The sequence below is a fragment of the Nilaparvata lugens genome, chromosome X (assembly GCF_014356525.2).
Source record: "Nilaparvata lugens isolate BPH chromosome X, ASM1435652v1, whole genome shotgun sequence".
NCBI lineage: Eukaryota > Metazoa > Arthropoda > Insecta > Hemiptera > Delphacidae > Nilaparvata > Nilaparvata lugens.
The window spans coordinates 100,625,653-100,642,429 of NC_052518.1; the positions used below are offsets into that span (position 1 = coordinate 100,625,653).

The following is a 16,777-nucleotide window of genomic DNA, read 5'->3' on the forward strand; positions in this document are numbered from 1 at the left end:
TCGATGTAACAAGTGTACAGGTATCATATTGTACCTCTTTCAAATTGTTGGCTCGATAATCATGCTGTCAGCGGGATGGAAGGGTTGTAGGTAACCAGGTCCCTTACCACCCAGGGAAGGTTTTATCCAATAAAATGTTGATAGAAATCGATGTAACAAGTCAGCAGCTATCATATGATACCATTCTCGAATTTTGGGCAGCCACAGCAGCATTGCCAGCTCCAAGCACAGTATACTCTAGATGTAGATAGCTCTCTGATGGTAGTGTGTAAATGTCCTGTTGCTGGATTGGTATCCTCACTTCATCGTTGGCATTGAAGCTTGTGGTATAGGGGGCATGAGAATGATAGTCATAGCCAATGATACTGTCCTCTGATGAAGTTCCTTGTCATGTCACATCCAAAACTCCCATTTCTTCTATTGTATAACTTGACAGCCTTGTTCCTTCAAATACTCAATGCTCCTTGATGTCAACCTCACCGAGGTTGAATGCTGAATGAATCTTTCTTTCCTTTTATCTCCTTTTATAGGTGAGGGAGGATGATGATGATGGAGAGAAGAAGGAGGAGGATGGACTGCAGCCTCCATATCCAATCCTTGATTCCACTTTTCAAATAATAACACCATTTCACTTGCGTTGTCTCAAATGTAAAGCAATATTTATTTTCTCGCCTCTATTATTATAAGATGACCGTACTCGTCGACTACTTGCAGTGTAATGCTACCAATCTGCTTGATGTCTACAGGTAAATAGATTACATTCTGCACAGTCACCACCATTTTATACCCTGGATCAACGTTTGGGTAAAACTCATAGATCACATGATCTGTAATTCCATTAGAGTAAGATCCAGTCACAATCTTGCACGTGATGCGTATCACATTAGGCCGACTGATTTGTACAGTATTATCACTTCTAGTAGATGTGTTGGGCTCTATGAACTGGGTATTGGTAAAACCCAACAGTTTCCCTATTGAATCTTGTGGTCGTAAATCCAGCTTGGCACTGCTCAATACTATACACTTTAAGGTTGATGGATCTACAGTCACCTGGAAATCAACATCATTTTCTGACAGCCTTTGTGCAAGCAAGTCAGTAATTGTAGAAAATTCAAAGCTACCTGTTGGTAATGATACCTGATGCAGAACTAAATCCTCCTTGTCAACAGTAGTAGCTGGCATTCTCCTTTCAGTCCTTTTAGGCAATACTGTACCATCATTATCATCAACATCAGACTTGCTAGGTTTATGCTTCCGATGTTTAAGCACCTCGCTCCAATACTCTTCAAATCTTGCTTTAGCCATACTCCGAAGCTCATCATGTGCGATCTCTGCACTAGTATCACCCTTCTTAGGAATTCTATTACTTGCATAAAAATGTAGTACATTATTGAAACCTTCCTCAATATTAGGTATTGAGTTGCAACTTGTAAAGCTAATCAGACCAATTTCCCATTCACCGCTGCTCACATCAAGTGGTGGATAAAAGTCGCTCTTTAGTATTGATGTCCTACCTCCAAAACATAGTATCATGTTGTTGCCTGCTCAACATACAGTTGCACAATGAGTAGCAATCAGCCTACACTCGGTATTTATAGTAAGTACAGGGATGGAAATAATGTACAAGAGAGATAGTGAATCATTTATTTATTTTCATCAATCAAAAATTGTAAACACAAATGCCCACAGATGTGTGAGTAAAGATCTTCCTGCTTCTGATCATAGTTGTACTCAATCCTCGATGCTGGCTCCAGTCCTTTGTGCATATAGTTGATAAACTCCTGTGGTGGTTTCAGGTTGCCAAATCCGTCAAAGTAGTGAGACACATCATCCTTCTTCACATAGCACACCCAATATGTGCCAGCTCCAGTGCTGGTGTCCAGGTTGATAATGCCACATTCTCTCCTCCAGGGCCCATTCAATGTTAGAGCATCCCGCATAAACACTCCTCGAAAGTGCTTTAGCTTCAGTCGACATGCATACTTGTAGAGATCAGCATCGGTGAGGGCTCGATCAGGTAGGGCAACTACCATCTTCTCTTGCCACCACATTGATGGCGACGTGCCCCATTTCCCTGCATCCTGCGCTGTTGTCTCAGGTAGAGTCCTTTACCTTTCTTGGATGATGTCTGCTGACATCTCAGATAAAGTCCTTTACCTTTCTTGGACGATGTGTGCCGACTTTTCCTAGAATTCTTCTCCTTACAACTTCTTGCTCCTCCCCCAAACTTTGCCTTAGCCTTCATGATGTTGGTGACTGCTAGTGCTGCAGCCTTCTTAAGTACTCCTGCATCTGAAGAATTTACCACACTCCAAGCTCGATCTGCCAAGATGTTGTCAGCCTTTGCTCTGCTCGCTGTATCACTATTTTTGGAGTAGGCAATGTTGTGCTCTTTGCAAGCTCGATCAAGACTATTTATACCTGGATCGCCTCGTGCCAACCGCTTCTCTAGCTTTGTACCTGGTCCACAGTACTGGTAACCGGGGATGTAAAGTTCAACAGGCAGAATGTCAATTGCTTTATTAACTATAGTGCCAGCACTATTTTTAACTATTGAACCGGCAGCTTTTGCAATTGATGATAGTACCCCTCTCCCTTGGTACCTCCTCACTCTCTTACATCCAGCCATCTAATGCTTCTTAGCGGTTTTAGCAGCTGGTTTTATACTTTTTGGTGTGGACGATGTTTGTGCCGGTGGCAATGATGTTTCAGGTGGTGTTGCAGGAGGGGGTTCCAGTAATCCCATAAGATCTATGAAACGTTTCTTCATTTCATCAGGTGGCAATCCCTTCATAGTTTTAGCATTTTCCGGATCTAACACAATGTCTAAATACAATGTAAACATTTTACCAGAAAACTCAATCAGCCTCTTCTCAAGACATCGATTGTTCACTCCATCAGTAGGCTTAATTGGATCCAGCATATCAGTAAGTATTGAATTGTTGAGACTTGTAAATTGTCCCTTGTCTTTGGCAGCCACATTGAAATCAGTTCTCTACATGTTGCAAAGTTAACAGCATCTCCATCAGCATGTGGATATGCTAAATTTATCAAACGTCTATAGCGTGCATTAATGATTCCCATAGAATCCATAGCTCGACTATTATGTATATACATATTAGGTCTCTTATATAACAAAGCTAGTATGCAGGGTTACCAACTATATAGCCACCTTCCACCAACTCTTCTAGAATCGAATTGATTTCATTCTCATGTCCAGTGTTGCCAACTGCCTTGGACTGATCCAACAGTCTTAGTCTGTCCACCAACTCGTTGGGATCATTGTAGTAGACATACTCAATCTTAGTTTGATTGTTTGCCACCATATTAAATGGTGTCACCAGTCCTCTCCCACTATGCTTACCATTCCTTATCAGTGAGTAAATTGTCTTCTTGTACTTGGCATCATTGGAGTTTATAATATGTCCAACTGGGTCATAGTTTTTCCTATACAAATTGGTCAAATACAGAATGTGTTTGTATGCATTTGAGTCAGGTGACGTGACAAGTTGATTGTTAGGCTTCTTTTTAAAAATCAGCTCACATAGTCCGGCTGTTGCATCAAAAATCATTTTATGTTCTTCATCTGCAGGGTCAGTCAGTTCAATCTTTGAGCCATCACTTCCAAAGGTTAGATGCCTACTACCCAAATAGTACTTGTTTCCAACTAATCTTGGTCCAAATTTAGTATCTGCACTACTATCATTCAACATTGCTCTATAAACATATGGACCCACTTTAGTTCCACTCAATCAACTTTGAGTATAAATGTTGTACACTTCCTTAGGACTGCTGTTATTCAACACTACCTCAATATCCTCCTCCTCCTCCTCATCCTCCTCCTCATCACTCCTAGCCTCAGACAATAATTTTCTTGCAACTGCTGAAGTACTTGGAGCCGGAGTGGAGCCGGCTGCTTCTCCAAATGATTCATAGGTGTGTGACTCCTCCTCCTCCTCCTGCTCCTCAACAACTTCTAGTTGTGATGGTAATGGACGTTGAACATGCCTGGGTCGGATCGGTGTTGTTGGCGGTGTAGGCGGTATAAGCTGATGTTGTTCTGCTAATGGTTGAGCCAGTGGCTGTTGCTGAGCTGGAGGTGCTTGTTGCTGAGCTGGAGGTGGTTGCTGCTGTGCTGTAGGAATCTGAAGAGTCTCAATAATTTTTTCCAGTGGTTCAGTTAGCGGCTTGAATGGTTTGCATGTTGCTCCTCTGTCAATTCTCTTCCAAGTGTGAGCTCCTTATGCTTTCTCTTGATGTTACGTCTTAGCTTTGCAATCTCTTTGATGGTAGAAGCTACCTCCTCCAATGTCTTCTGATGAGGTCTAATCATCCTGCTTGCCTTACAATAACAGACTGATACTCTACTAGACTTACACCTCAACCAAATAGGTGTCGATACCATTTCTGTAGCGCCCAGCATTCTTTCCTGATGAGCAGTCAATGACAATGAATGCATGTGCAGCTGATGACCAAACCTTGTTACACATGTCCTTGAACTGATCAAAGGTCATATCAGCGCCAACATGGTCTCTATACAGATGCTTCAAGTTCAGCTCATCCTGTTCAAACATGATTAGAAAATTTGCATTGTCACGAATCAGTTGTTTTGGAATGCGGCTATAGGTCTGTGCCAGATAGAAAACATCGACATCACTGTGTCTGCCTGCACTAAAGTATTTCCTGATGACATCCTGTTGCTCACAAATTACGTCATCAAAGATAATTATTGAATTGGCAGGCAGTTCATGTGGTTCAGGTATTTCCTCACTTGTATCACACTCTACATATTCCATCTCATCACCTAGTCCCTGCATGATGGTTTTAAGTAGCTTGTACTTGGACTGAAATGTAGTCTTTGAAAAAAGATGTATATTTGAAAAGTGTATTCCATTTGGATCAAAAAGCATGTTGAACAGTATATTTGTCTTACCACACCCTGAAGGTCCACATATAATGCATCTTATATGGTTGGGGAACAAAGGACCATGCCACTTCTTCTTATTGTCCATTTCAAGACCACAACCTTTCACCACACAATCAAAATCAATAACGCTGAACAGTTTTTGCAGTTGTACAACCTCTCTCATCCTAGATCAAGTCACTTTTGTCGATCCACGAGTCGTGACTAGCACTGTATCCTTTCCAACACACTAGCAGCTTGTCCCCTCTTTTCCTCAAAACCTTTTCAATCTCAAAGACACTTAGCACTGTTGTCTTTACAATTTCTTCAGAGTAAAACCTCCTTGAATAGGCTCACCTCCATAGTCTTCCAATTCATATGTTACAGGTACTGTGTGACGTACACGTGTTACTGTGAACAGCTCATTTGTCCAATTGGCTAGATAACCCTTGTCAAAAGTCTTTTTATACTTGCTGATTCTCACCTTATCACCTGGCTCAATGTTTTGACCAGGACCAGGATAGAACTTGTTTCTCAGTTTACTATCCAACTTATCCTTATACTCTTGTCTTTGTTTGCTAAGCCTGGAAAGCAGCACTTTCTCATGCTTCTTCTGCACATCTACTGGCCTCATAACTATTGTTCGATGAATCTTGGCATTATACTCTTTGAGAAGTGAGGTTAGAATGTCTGTCCAACAATAGGTTCCTCGCTCAGTGAACTTGATCCACATTAACTGTTTAAGTGTTCTGTTGAAGCGTTCCACTATAGATGCCTTCTTATCTGATCTAGTTGAGTAATGATTCACATTATACTGTTTCACAAGTTGTTGGAATTTTGTATTGAACCACTCTTTACCATCATCGGTCTGTAGATTTTTCATTGGATGTTTTTGAAATATAGGTTGCATTGCCTTAACCACTTCATCGGCCGACTTATTTTTTATTGGTATAGCAAATGCAAGCTTACTGAGACAATTTATGATTGTAATAATGTACTTGTAACCTTTGTTATGTCGAGCATACGGTATCATCTCAACAAGGTCAGCCTGATAGAGATCGTCAAGACCTTTGACTGTAACCTTTCTTGTCGGAAAATTCCGACGAGCTTGTCTGTGCAGCTCTCGCGCTATCACTGTCTTATCAATAATGGTGATATGAATTTGTTAATGAGCATTTATATAGGCAACAAGTTCATCAGACCATGATGTTGGCGGAAGTCATGATTAACCAACTTCCTGCATAAAGATAAGTTTATCAAAGTAGGATGATTCCTATTGCATTGAATGACTAACAGTATAGGATATAATTCATGCTTTATCTCACACCTTGTACTTACTCTAGAAGTTGAAGGTTGTATGGAATAAAATGTGTAACAATTGTGGTATTACTTGATGTTTATTTACAGTGTATGCATGAAAATATATATAGTGCACAAAGATAATATTTCAGTCCAATATATGAAGAACTATGTAGTGATACAAATCTCCTAGTTGATTGCTTATTTTACAAAATCCTCTGCCAAACATGAATTTCAAGATGACTGCTCCCTCGTATAGATTGGTGCAGCTTGATACTTCAGCGTCGTGGAAGATGTATGTCAATGTCTTCAAGAAGTTTCGAGCCATTCCAAACAGTTCAGGCAGGTCCTTATCTCCAAAGTTTAGGAATGGTTGTATGATCCATTGGTTGCTGGTTACTAGTAGACAGTCTCCACACTCACACATATCTGCTTGCTCCACTGCAGGCTGATGTTGTTACTGGGTCTGGCACAGTGGTAGGAGTTGTAGTAGCAGCAGTACTAGTTGGAGTAGTACTAGCTTGAGTAGTTGTGATGCTAGCAGCAAGAGTTGTTGTAGCAGTTGCAGTACTCACTGGAGTAGTACTAACAATGGATGCTTGTTCTTCACAGTACGGTGCACAGACCTTGACTGACCTTGCAACAACCACTTCCAAAAAGTCCTGCGATGTGAATGTAGGGTGAAGACATGTGTGCAGATTGTATTCACAGTGGACTCGTTTGCAGAGAGATCCCTCCACAGCTCATTCCCCAGCCATATTCATGTACAAGTCTCTGATATCTATGTACATTTGATCGATTGCTGACTGATTACCACGTAGAGCAGGATTCCCTGATGTTAGCAGGCACTGTTGCATATGACCGATGTTTGATGTATCCAGTCCGTGCTCCCTTGAAGTGAGAAATTCCTGTGTCCTGTACTTTGGATCCAATGCACTAGCACTGAGTGCTAGCACAAGGTAGAGCGATGCTTGGTACAAGCTTGTAGCCACCATGATTGAAGAATGATGATTGATAGCGGTTGCCTTCCCCTTTTGTACTTTTAGATGACTCATCTTTCGCTGTATTCCGCTCCACCTTTTCTCAGTCTACTGCAACATGTCAAACAGTGAGCTATGTCTGCGGGATGCAGTGATTGAGCTTGAGGAGGAGGAACTCATGGTATTATCCTGTTGACAGACATTTTCAACGATGCAGGATATTTGAGTCCAGAGTTTAGAGTCCAGAGTCCAACTGACTGACTGACGACTGAGTGGACGACCCAATTATGCCATACAGACATGATGGTCCATATGACAGGAGGAGTGAGGGTCATTGAGAATGTCCATATGTCATGTCTGAACATGGAGGAGGTGGAGTGGGAGTCGTTGAAAATATCTATCTTCAATGCCATTTTGATCTCTAGAGCAGCATGGCCTTGTTGATCTAGAGTCTCCCATAGACATCTTGATCTAGTAGGTCTACCATGGACATATTCATCTGGTGTGATCTCATTACTACATGAAAATCACCCACACACGTACTGGTGGCACGACTGCACAAGTCACAATGTCCCACTTCAATTTTCAATTTTTTTTTTTTAATTTTTTTTTTTGTAGGTTAGGTCTGTAGGTTGGGTCTGATCAACTTGGGTGACCTTGAGGTTAGGTTTGGTTGACCTGGGTGACCTTGAGGTTAGGTTTGGTTGACCTGGATGGCCTTGAGGTTAGGTTTGGTTGACCTGGATGGCCTTGAGGTTAGGTTTGGTTGACCTGGATGGCCTTGAGGTTAGGTTTGGGTGACCTGGATGGCCTTGAGGTTAGGTTTGGTTGACCTGGATGGCCTTGATGTTAGGTTTGGTTGACCTGGATGGCCTTGAGGTTAGGTTTGGTTGACCTGGATGACCTTGAGGTTAGGTTTGGTTGACCTGGGTGACCTTGAGGTTAGGTTTGGTCAACTTGGGTGACCAAGTTATACTACTTGCCTATAATAGTGGGCTTTCTAGAATCCTTGCTCTGGCTGTGAGGCTGCTGCAGCTGACGTTGATTTCTTTGGGGTGTCCTTGGGCTTTCTCAGGAGAACTATGAAGAGATCCCTGCATGTGTGATTTTGGTGTTCCCTTCCTTGTTTATGCCCCTTGTGGTAAACTTCCATGGGCCTTTTCACTTATATATAATATTGTATGTTAACTGTTATTCATTCTGTATTCTAATTTTTGTCTTTCAAACTATCCACATAGATGTTTTTTTATTGTTGTATATTATTATTTATCTATATAATTATTCTTTGCTCGTATCTCCTTTTCTATGTTATTTTTATGTGAAATTGGTGTTGTACCGTTGGAAGTTGAATAAATAAATAAACTTTCTTCCAACTCACAATCATCAGCTTCCTTCATTCATTTCTTTGTCAACTCACACGAAAAAACTCCTCTGTTTTTCGTGATCATTGATCAGAATAAAACACAAACAGGAAAAAATACAGAAGCTAGTCTGATTATCTTGTTAAATCAATACTTATGGGCTATGAAAGTTATGTTAGCATTGATTTTGTGAGCTTTTTCGCGCTCAAAGTTACTGTCACACTAGCGTAAGTTGATAATAGCTTCCATAAGCTATTATGTAGGTCACTAACTGAAGCGTAACTGAAGATAAGTTTTTGTGTCATTCAGTTTTGTTCAAGTCAAAGAAGCGTAACAGAACATATGCTTTTGTGTCATTTATTTCATCACTCGATTGTAGATACGATATCCACTTATCTTTCCAATGGCTAATGCAATGAGATAAGCGTGTGTGTCACTAAATAGACCACGAAAAGTTATTTAGATAGGTCAGATAAGCTAAAAAACGGAATTTTGTAGATACGCTACTATGACTCTAAACCCTCGAATTAAATATTATAAATTAACAAAAAGAATAAATTGCTTATTTTTAATTCAATATCCCAACCTGGGCAAGGGATGTCCCATCGTGGGCCGAACTTGAGCCCAATTTGGGACACTCCCCAATAATTTGTTTTTGCAATAAAAAAATCAATTGACAATCAATGCAGTTGCCATCCTCAAGGATGAAAGTGTAAGCAAATACAATAAATATAAAATTAAAAAATGTGGATTTTTTTATTTTTGTCCAAGTTATAGCTGTTTGAATTTTGGTGTCCCAACGTGGGCTGGTTTACCCTATTATCAACTTCAACCCCTCCCTCCCAATTCATATCTGATTTCATCAAATAGGTATGAAACTCCATTATTGATAAGTGAATAGTCTTTGGTATCCACATCATTATTATCTTCCACTTTGATTTCACCTTCAATTGTGTGAAAATTTCTACTTGGAAGTGTATAAATATCTTCTTGTTTCAAACTAATTCAAACTTCATCATTATAATTGAATGTTTGTTGAATATATGGTGTGTGAGTGACTTGCGCATGCGCCAACAAACTTCGTTTGTCACAGCACTCATTACCGGTGCTTACCTTGTCTAAATACAGCATTGTAATGCCTATATTATATATATCCATATACGCATTACAATGCTGTATTTAGACAAGGTAAGCTTAGTAGTGCGTACCCAGGTAGCACAGAAACGTTGAAATAACGTTACAAACACGTAATACCTTAACGTTGAAAAGACGTTGAAATTCAACGTTGAAAACACGAAAAAATGTCCGCCGTTTCCACATTATTTTCAACGTTGAATAATAGTTGAAAAAACATTGTAACAACCATTATTTTCAACTATAAATAGACGTTGAAAGCACGTCGTGACAACCATTATTTTCAACTATAAATAGACGTTGAAAGCACGTCGTGACAACCATTATTTTCAACTATAAATAGACGTTGAATTAGCCATACTTTTGAACCGGTACCTTATCAATTACATGGTAATATTTCTAAAATCATTTGAAAAGAGATGAAAATACGAAATCATATTTCCATTTATTTACATATGATTTCATGTAACAGAAATATTACCGTGCAATGCCATACATTGGTAAGGTGACATTAAAAATTAAAAACCATATTACTTCATCTCTTTTCTGTATAGGGCTACTTTTTATAGAACTAGAAAGAAAAATAAAAATCTCAGTACCCTTTTTGAATTATTTAATCACTATTATTAATCATTATTTAAATGATTCAAAAAGGGTACTGAGATTTTTATTTTTCTTTCTATTTCCATATTACTTCAATTTTGATCCACAAAAATTAGTATGATAAAAGTTTGTTTAAAAAACTGAGATGGTTACAACCAAATTACCATGGTAATTTAATATACTCTGCCAAGCTCAAAAACATTTTATGTCTGTAAGAAACATACCTAACTTAAAACTATTATTTCAAGAATTCAGCAGTTGTTTAAAAATATTGAATTTTTAGTATGATAATTTCATCTGTGGTGAGTAAAAATAGCTCAATTCTTTCTAGCAAATAATATAGATCATCTAAATTTTTACTTGACATTTATGCCAGGTTTAAACTATGCCAATTGGCAAAACAATAATAATTGTCTTCTTAAACCGTCAGCTGATGTTGTCAATTAGTTTTTATTTAGCCATGCCTAGATGATGGTTTTAGAATTAAAAGATTCAATTGATACTTTACACCAGCTGTACATTTCAGAAGACAATATTATTGTCTTGCCAATTGGCATCGTATAAACCCCCCTACATTCTAGTTTTCCCAATCTATCTTTCGGGGTTTTGGGTACAGAACCCCCCTGCACCCCAATGTTCGGGAGTTTTTTTGTAAATTTTTCTCTGAAGTAATCGAATTATTGGCAAATTATTAATAAATTCTGGAAATTTTAGGTAAAACCCAGCTGAATAGGAACTGTTCTCTCTTGACCGTTCTATGCCCCCATTGAGATTTTTTCCAGATAATTGAAATGAAATTTAGGTTTGTTCTCTATGTAGTAGTTCATTGTAAAAATAAGAAATAATTTTGAAATCAACATTTGATTAGAAAAGCGCTCATTGTTGGAAAAAATCTCCCCTCTCTTATTCAATTAACACGATAACAAATCATTTTCTCGCAGGCTAAATAAATATTTCAACAGCTCGAAAGTCGCTAGAGCAAGGTCGTAAAAGATTTATGACTCCCAAGTCAAGTACTCAGCCCTAAATGGTTGAAGCATTTACGTGAATGAATAGGAGGGATGAAATACCGCTGTGGTGTTTCGCTCATGAATGAAGCCTGGACTACAGCGCAACAAGCTAGGTTAGGATGGGGAAATGGTGGATAATTGAGATGGAAAGTCGGGGATGGAGATGGTGATTAGAGGGAGCTGCAAATCGATAGAGTCTGGGATGCCTGAAGCGACAAGTTGCAAGCAAATACGGCACTCACTGGCTACAAGCTACATTCATTCATGCACTTAGCCGCTACAGCTTACAGCGCTGTACGCTATACGTCCATCCCTTCATAATCCATTCTCACATTGTCTAATAGACATGTTAACTACCCTCAATCGTAATATCACCACACACATTATCAGATTGTATGAAGATTAGTAGCTCATATATTAATTTATAGCTACATAACACTGTAGCTAATTGGTTTCTTACTTCCATGCTATGTGAAAGGTCATAAAATGTAACAATAATAATGAATTGAGTGGTTTCTCACACCCACGGTATGTGAAGGATCATTAATGTATGCGAAGTTATCTATTAGCTAAATGACTGCATGATTTACACTAACCGAGATTTCAAACTACTTTCAGCAGATCTATTGAACTGTTACTGTAAAACAGATTATTCCATACAGAGTTTCTTCAGGAACACCCAACATATCAAAAATTAAGATCAAACATACGAATGACTGTTCTATTTTATGTACTCTGTTATACAATTATTTACGTCAATTATTATTTTTTCGTGTTCATTGTCAATGTATATGACAATGGGCCATATGGATAAAGTTGAGCATTTGCTTATACTTCTAAAATATGGAGCATTTGCTTCATTTTCTATGAATAAACGTGAGCAAAACCTTTTGCTCATGCTCACCAAAAAAATAGTTTGTGCATTTGCTCAAAAGTAAAAGCTTATACTCAAAATTGTATGAATAAGCTAGAGCATTTGCTCAACTTTTGAAGCAAATGCTTCAAAAAAGATGAGTCTAGTCATATAATCTGAACGGGAAGGAATTTTGCAAATATTCCAGATTCGTGTTCCCGCATCAAATACCATAAGATCATGAAGTTTGAGCGATTTTTATTTTTCACAAAAAAATGATGGTCATCAAACTTTATTATTCTATAAAACAACATAATAATGCAACTCACCAAAAGACTTGTAAAGTAGACCTCACCTCAATTAAATCAAGATCACCACATACTTATATAGCACTTCACAATAAATTCACGCCTTTAAATTCACAACCGCAATCACTACAGTTGGATTATTGCTAATTTATCTATGCAAATTTTAGCACAAAAGTAGTTGAAAGTATTAACTTATTAACTTTACAAAAAAATAATAAACCTGTTGCCAATTCGGATGCAATTATAATTCACATTTCACATGATGGCTGGCATGTAAACAAAGCTATACTAGCGCTCAGCAGTCTGAACGAGAATAGTGTGAATGAACGCGCAATGGGCCAGCTCATACTGGCCCACTTGCTCCGTATATCAATGCATTGCTCCCAGCCAGTCTAGCGCCGTTGGCTTGCCAATACGTTCTTATGAGAGCTAGAAGGGCCTGAATTCTGGGGCCCTTCAATGTGCTACGTAATGATTCGTGGCCATCGTTGAACTCGTAAGTATTCTACGATGGCCACGGATGCATTTGCATGGTGTTTCAACGAGAATTTTTACCAGTTGACAGTTCAAAATTAATTAATATTGTATTTTATTCAATAATAATTAGCCACATAACCTAGAAGCCACATCATCTTCCTCAAGTAACAGAAAAAATCAAGGAAATTGTGCCACTCAGCAAAAAAAACAAACTTAATAATAAGTACTATTCCTAATAGGTTTGATAGGCCAGAATTAAATGAAGCAATCAATTCGACAAACAAATCAATCCATAATACAATCAACAGCCTAAAAAATAAGAATTCTAAACAACTGGGGATTTGTTTTCTAAATGAAAGGCTGAAAAGACATAACTTCACTAATCATGGGTTGCATCTAAATCGATCTGGCAAAGTAATCTTCTGTAATAGATTGGCAGAGCTGATTAAAAGCCGTTTGCAATCCTCTGGTTTAAAAACAGTCAAAAAAACAAATAACGATTTTTTAGTAAATTGGCTCAAAACAGGGAACAAATGCTACAAATGCAAGGAAACAATAGCTACAAATGCTAGAGATAGAGTAGCACAAGATGGTAAGGTTTTTAGTATTTATCATCAAAATATTCAGTATCTTCGCAACAAAATTGACAGATTAGAAGTATTTCTTAAACAGCAGGATCCTGACATTGTTATTTTCACAGAGCATGGCTTAAAAATAAAGGAAATAAATCAAGTTAGGATTCCAGGCTATTCACTGAGATCAGAATTTTGTAGAGTAGCTCATAGAAGTGGTGGTGTATGTATATTCACTAGCAATGCTAAACATACCCAAACTTATGAACTGGATTTTGTTAAGAGATTTTCTGTTGAGATGGATTTAGAGGTGACGGGACTAAGGTTAAAAATTGATGATCGATTTGAGGTAGCAGTGTTAGGTATCTATAGGTCACCAAATGGAGACTGGCAAAAATTTTGTGAGCTGCTCCATACACTTTTGGAAATTACAACCGCTCGTTTCACAAATGTTATAGTGGTAGGAGATTTCAATACCGATTTTGCCAGGCAGGATAAAATGACAGAGGATATTAGAGATATTATTAATATGAATAATTTAGAAATTAAGGTCCACGAATATACAAGAGTAACTCGAACTTCACAGACAATTATTGATAATATCCTCACGAATATAGAAGGTTGTAATGTCAGGTTAGGTAGCTCAGATCTATCAGATCATAACTATCAAATTTTAGATGTTAAGTTGCAGGGCCAGAATCCAAGCAGAAAAAAAACTTTTGTGAAAGAAATTCAGCAATATGAGCTAGGAAATATAAATTGTTTGAAGCAGGAACTGCTTCAAGAAAATTGGAGTAGTGTTTATAACAGTTGTAACCTAAATTACAAATATAAGCAATTCATTGATACTCTAAGATTTCACATTAGTGTATGCTGTCCGATAAAAAAAGTCAAAGTAAAAAGTAAATTAAACAAAGTAGATGAATGGATAACTGAAGATATCCTTACTCAAAGAAATATTGTTAGGGAAGCTTATGAGGAATTTAAATTAGTGAGGGATGTTCCGAGTGAGGTCAAATACAAATGTCTAAAGAAAAACTATGCAAAAGAAGTGAGGAAAACTAAGTGTAAGAAAACAGCTGAAATATTAACAACTAGTACCAATTTTAACTCTGCTGTTTGGGAGGTAATTAATAGAAATAGGAGAGCAGCTCAAAAGGATACAGTTACTAATGTCCCTAGGATAATCGATGAACATGGAAATTATATGGATGATAGTATAGACATTTGTAACTTTTTCAATAAATATTATCAACAGGTTGCATATAATCTCCAAAAGTCACTGAACACTAATACTTATAATACAACTACATTAAATGCTGAGCCAATTGAAAAGGTATTTAAATTTCATCCATTATCAAGAGATGAGTTGTCAAGAATAATAAAAAATTTGAATAACAAAAAAACAGTAGGATTGGATGGGGTCTCAAGCAAAATTTTAAAAGAATGTGAAAATGAATTACTGGACCCTTTATTGCATCTCCTTAATACTTCACTAGAGCAGGGTATTTTCCCTGATGATCTGAAACAAGGAAAAATTTTGCCAATTTTCAAGAGCGGTGATTCTGAAAGAGTTGAAAATTATAGACCCATTGGTATTCTAAATGTGATAAGTAAAATTTTTGAAAGAGTAGTTTTAAATAGGTTATTGATGCACCTGGAAGAAATTAATTTCATATGTGATGAACAGCATGGGTTCCAGAAAGGGAAATCTACTAAGACTGCAATAGTATCCCTTGTTGAAAGACTAATAGATATAATAGATTCAGGTGAGAAGGCAGCCGCAATATTTCTTGATTTATCCAAAGCTTTTGATTGTGTGAACCATAGAATATTATTGAAAATACTAAAAACTGTAGGTGTGAATGGTATAGAACTAAAATGGTTTGAATCATATCTCATAGATAGAAACCAGTGTGTTGAGCTTACCAAGGTGGATGGGAATGAAATAGTAAAAATTAAATCTCAAAAACTGGAGGTCCAGGCTGGAGTACCTCAAGGCTCAATTCTGGGTCCTTACTGTTTCTGTTGTATGTGAACCAATTACCAAAAGAGTTAAAAGATCACAGAGCTATGTTGTTTGCTGATGACACATCGCTTATCTTTAACAATTATTTATTAGATAGTCTAGAAATAAATGCTTTTACTGGAGTACAGTCAATTGTCCAATTCTTGAAGCAAAGGCAATTAACAATAAATAGTAAGAAATGTCAATTCCTACAATTCAAAAGTAAATATAATTCAGTAGAGGATAGAGAAATAAATGTGTTTGTAGAGGAAAATGAATTAGACCAAGAAGAGAAAGTAGCATTATTGGGAATTTTATTGGACAGGAAATTAACATGGCATCCTTACATTGAGAGGATATGTAATAAGATATCATCTGGGGTATTTGTCCTGCGGCAGCTTGCTAGGCTGAATGATAAAAAACTACTGTTAACTGCTTACCATGGACTTATACTATCTCATATTAGGTATGCTATTTTAGTATGGGGTAATTCATCTCAACAAAATATGGACAGAGTGTTTAAGATTCAAAAGAAGGCACTCAGATGTATAGAGAAAGTGAATAGGTTAGACTCTTGTAGGCCTTTATTTAAAAAGCTTGGTCTATTAACTGTGCCATCTTTGTATGTATATGAAGTTGTAATGCATGTGAAAACGAGTGGTGTGATCCAGAATTCAGATGTGCATGAGTATAATACGCGAAACAGAGCAGATTATCATATAATGGGTCACAATAGTAGGTTATTTGAACAAAAACCAGATTATATTGGTAGGAAATTTTATAACAAGCTACCTCAAATCTTGAAAAGTAATGATGATTTGAAGATTTTCAAAAAACAAATGAAAAAATATTTAGTTGATAAAGCTTTTTATAGTGTACAATAATTCCTTTCAAACCTAAACTAGGTTGAACTACTTAGTGTTGGAATTATTATGTAATAACATGTAAAAATAACATGACTTGTCTTATACTCCATGACTGGAGTCTTTAGGACGTAATCTGAAAAAAAAAATTAAAATGTATTTTACTGTTTAATTTGGGTGGGCCCGGCCCACTTGGCCCTTATGGAAGCGCCGCCACTGGGTTTAATGATGTAATATTAATTGTTTACTCTCGTTTAAAATGATCAATTATATTTTATCAAGCAATGAATTATATTTTTTAATAATCTCATAATGAATTTACACAATCAAGATAAAATAATTTGTTAATTACTTATTAATTCTACATTGTCAAAAGACGATCCCACCTTAGAATATTGGGTTGTGT

At 37.3% G+C, this 16,777-nt stretch overlaps 1 protein-coding gene across 1 annotated transcript; it reads right to left on the bottom strand.

Moving 5' to 3' along the window:
- Window positions 1-3,752: 3,752 nt before the first annotated feature.
- On the bottom strand, window positions 3,753-4,333 carry LOC120354716 (putative mediator of RNA polymerase II transcription subunit 21). Its single transcript, XM_039442155.1, has 2 exons — window positions 4,202-4,333; window positions 3,753-4,145 (listed from the first exon to the last, which is right to left on the bottom strand). The coding sequence occupies exons 1-2, from the start codon at window positions 4,331-4,333 to the stop codon at window positions 3,753-3,755; spliced, it is 525 nt and encodes a 174-aa protein (XP_039298089.1).
- Window positions 4,334-16,777: the final 12,444 nt, after the last annotated feature.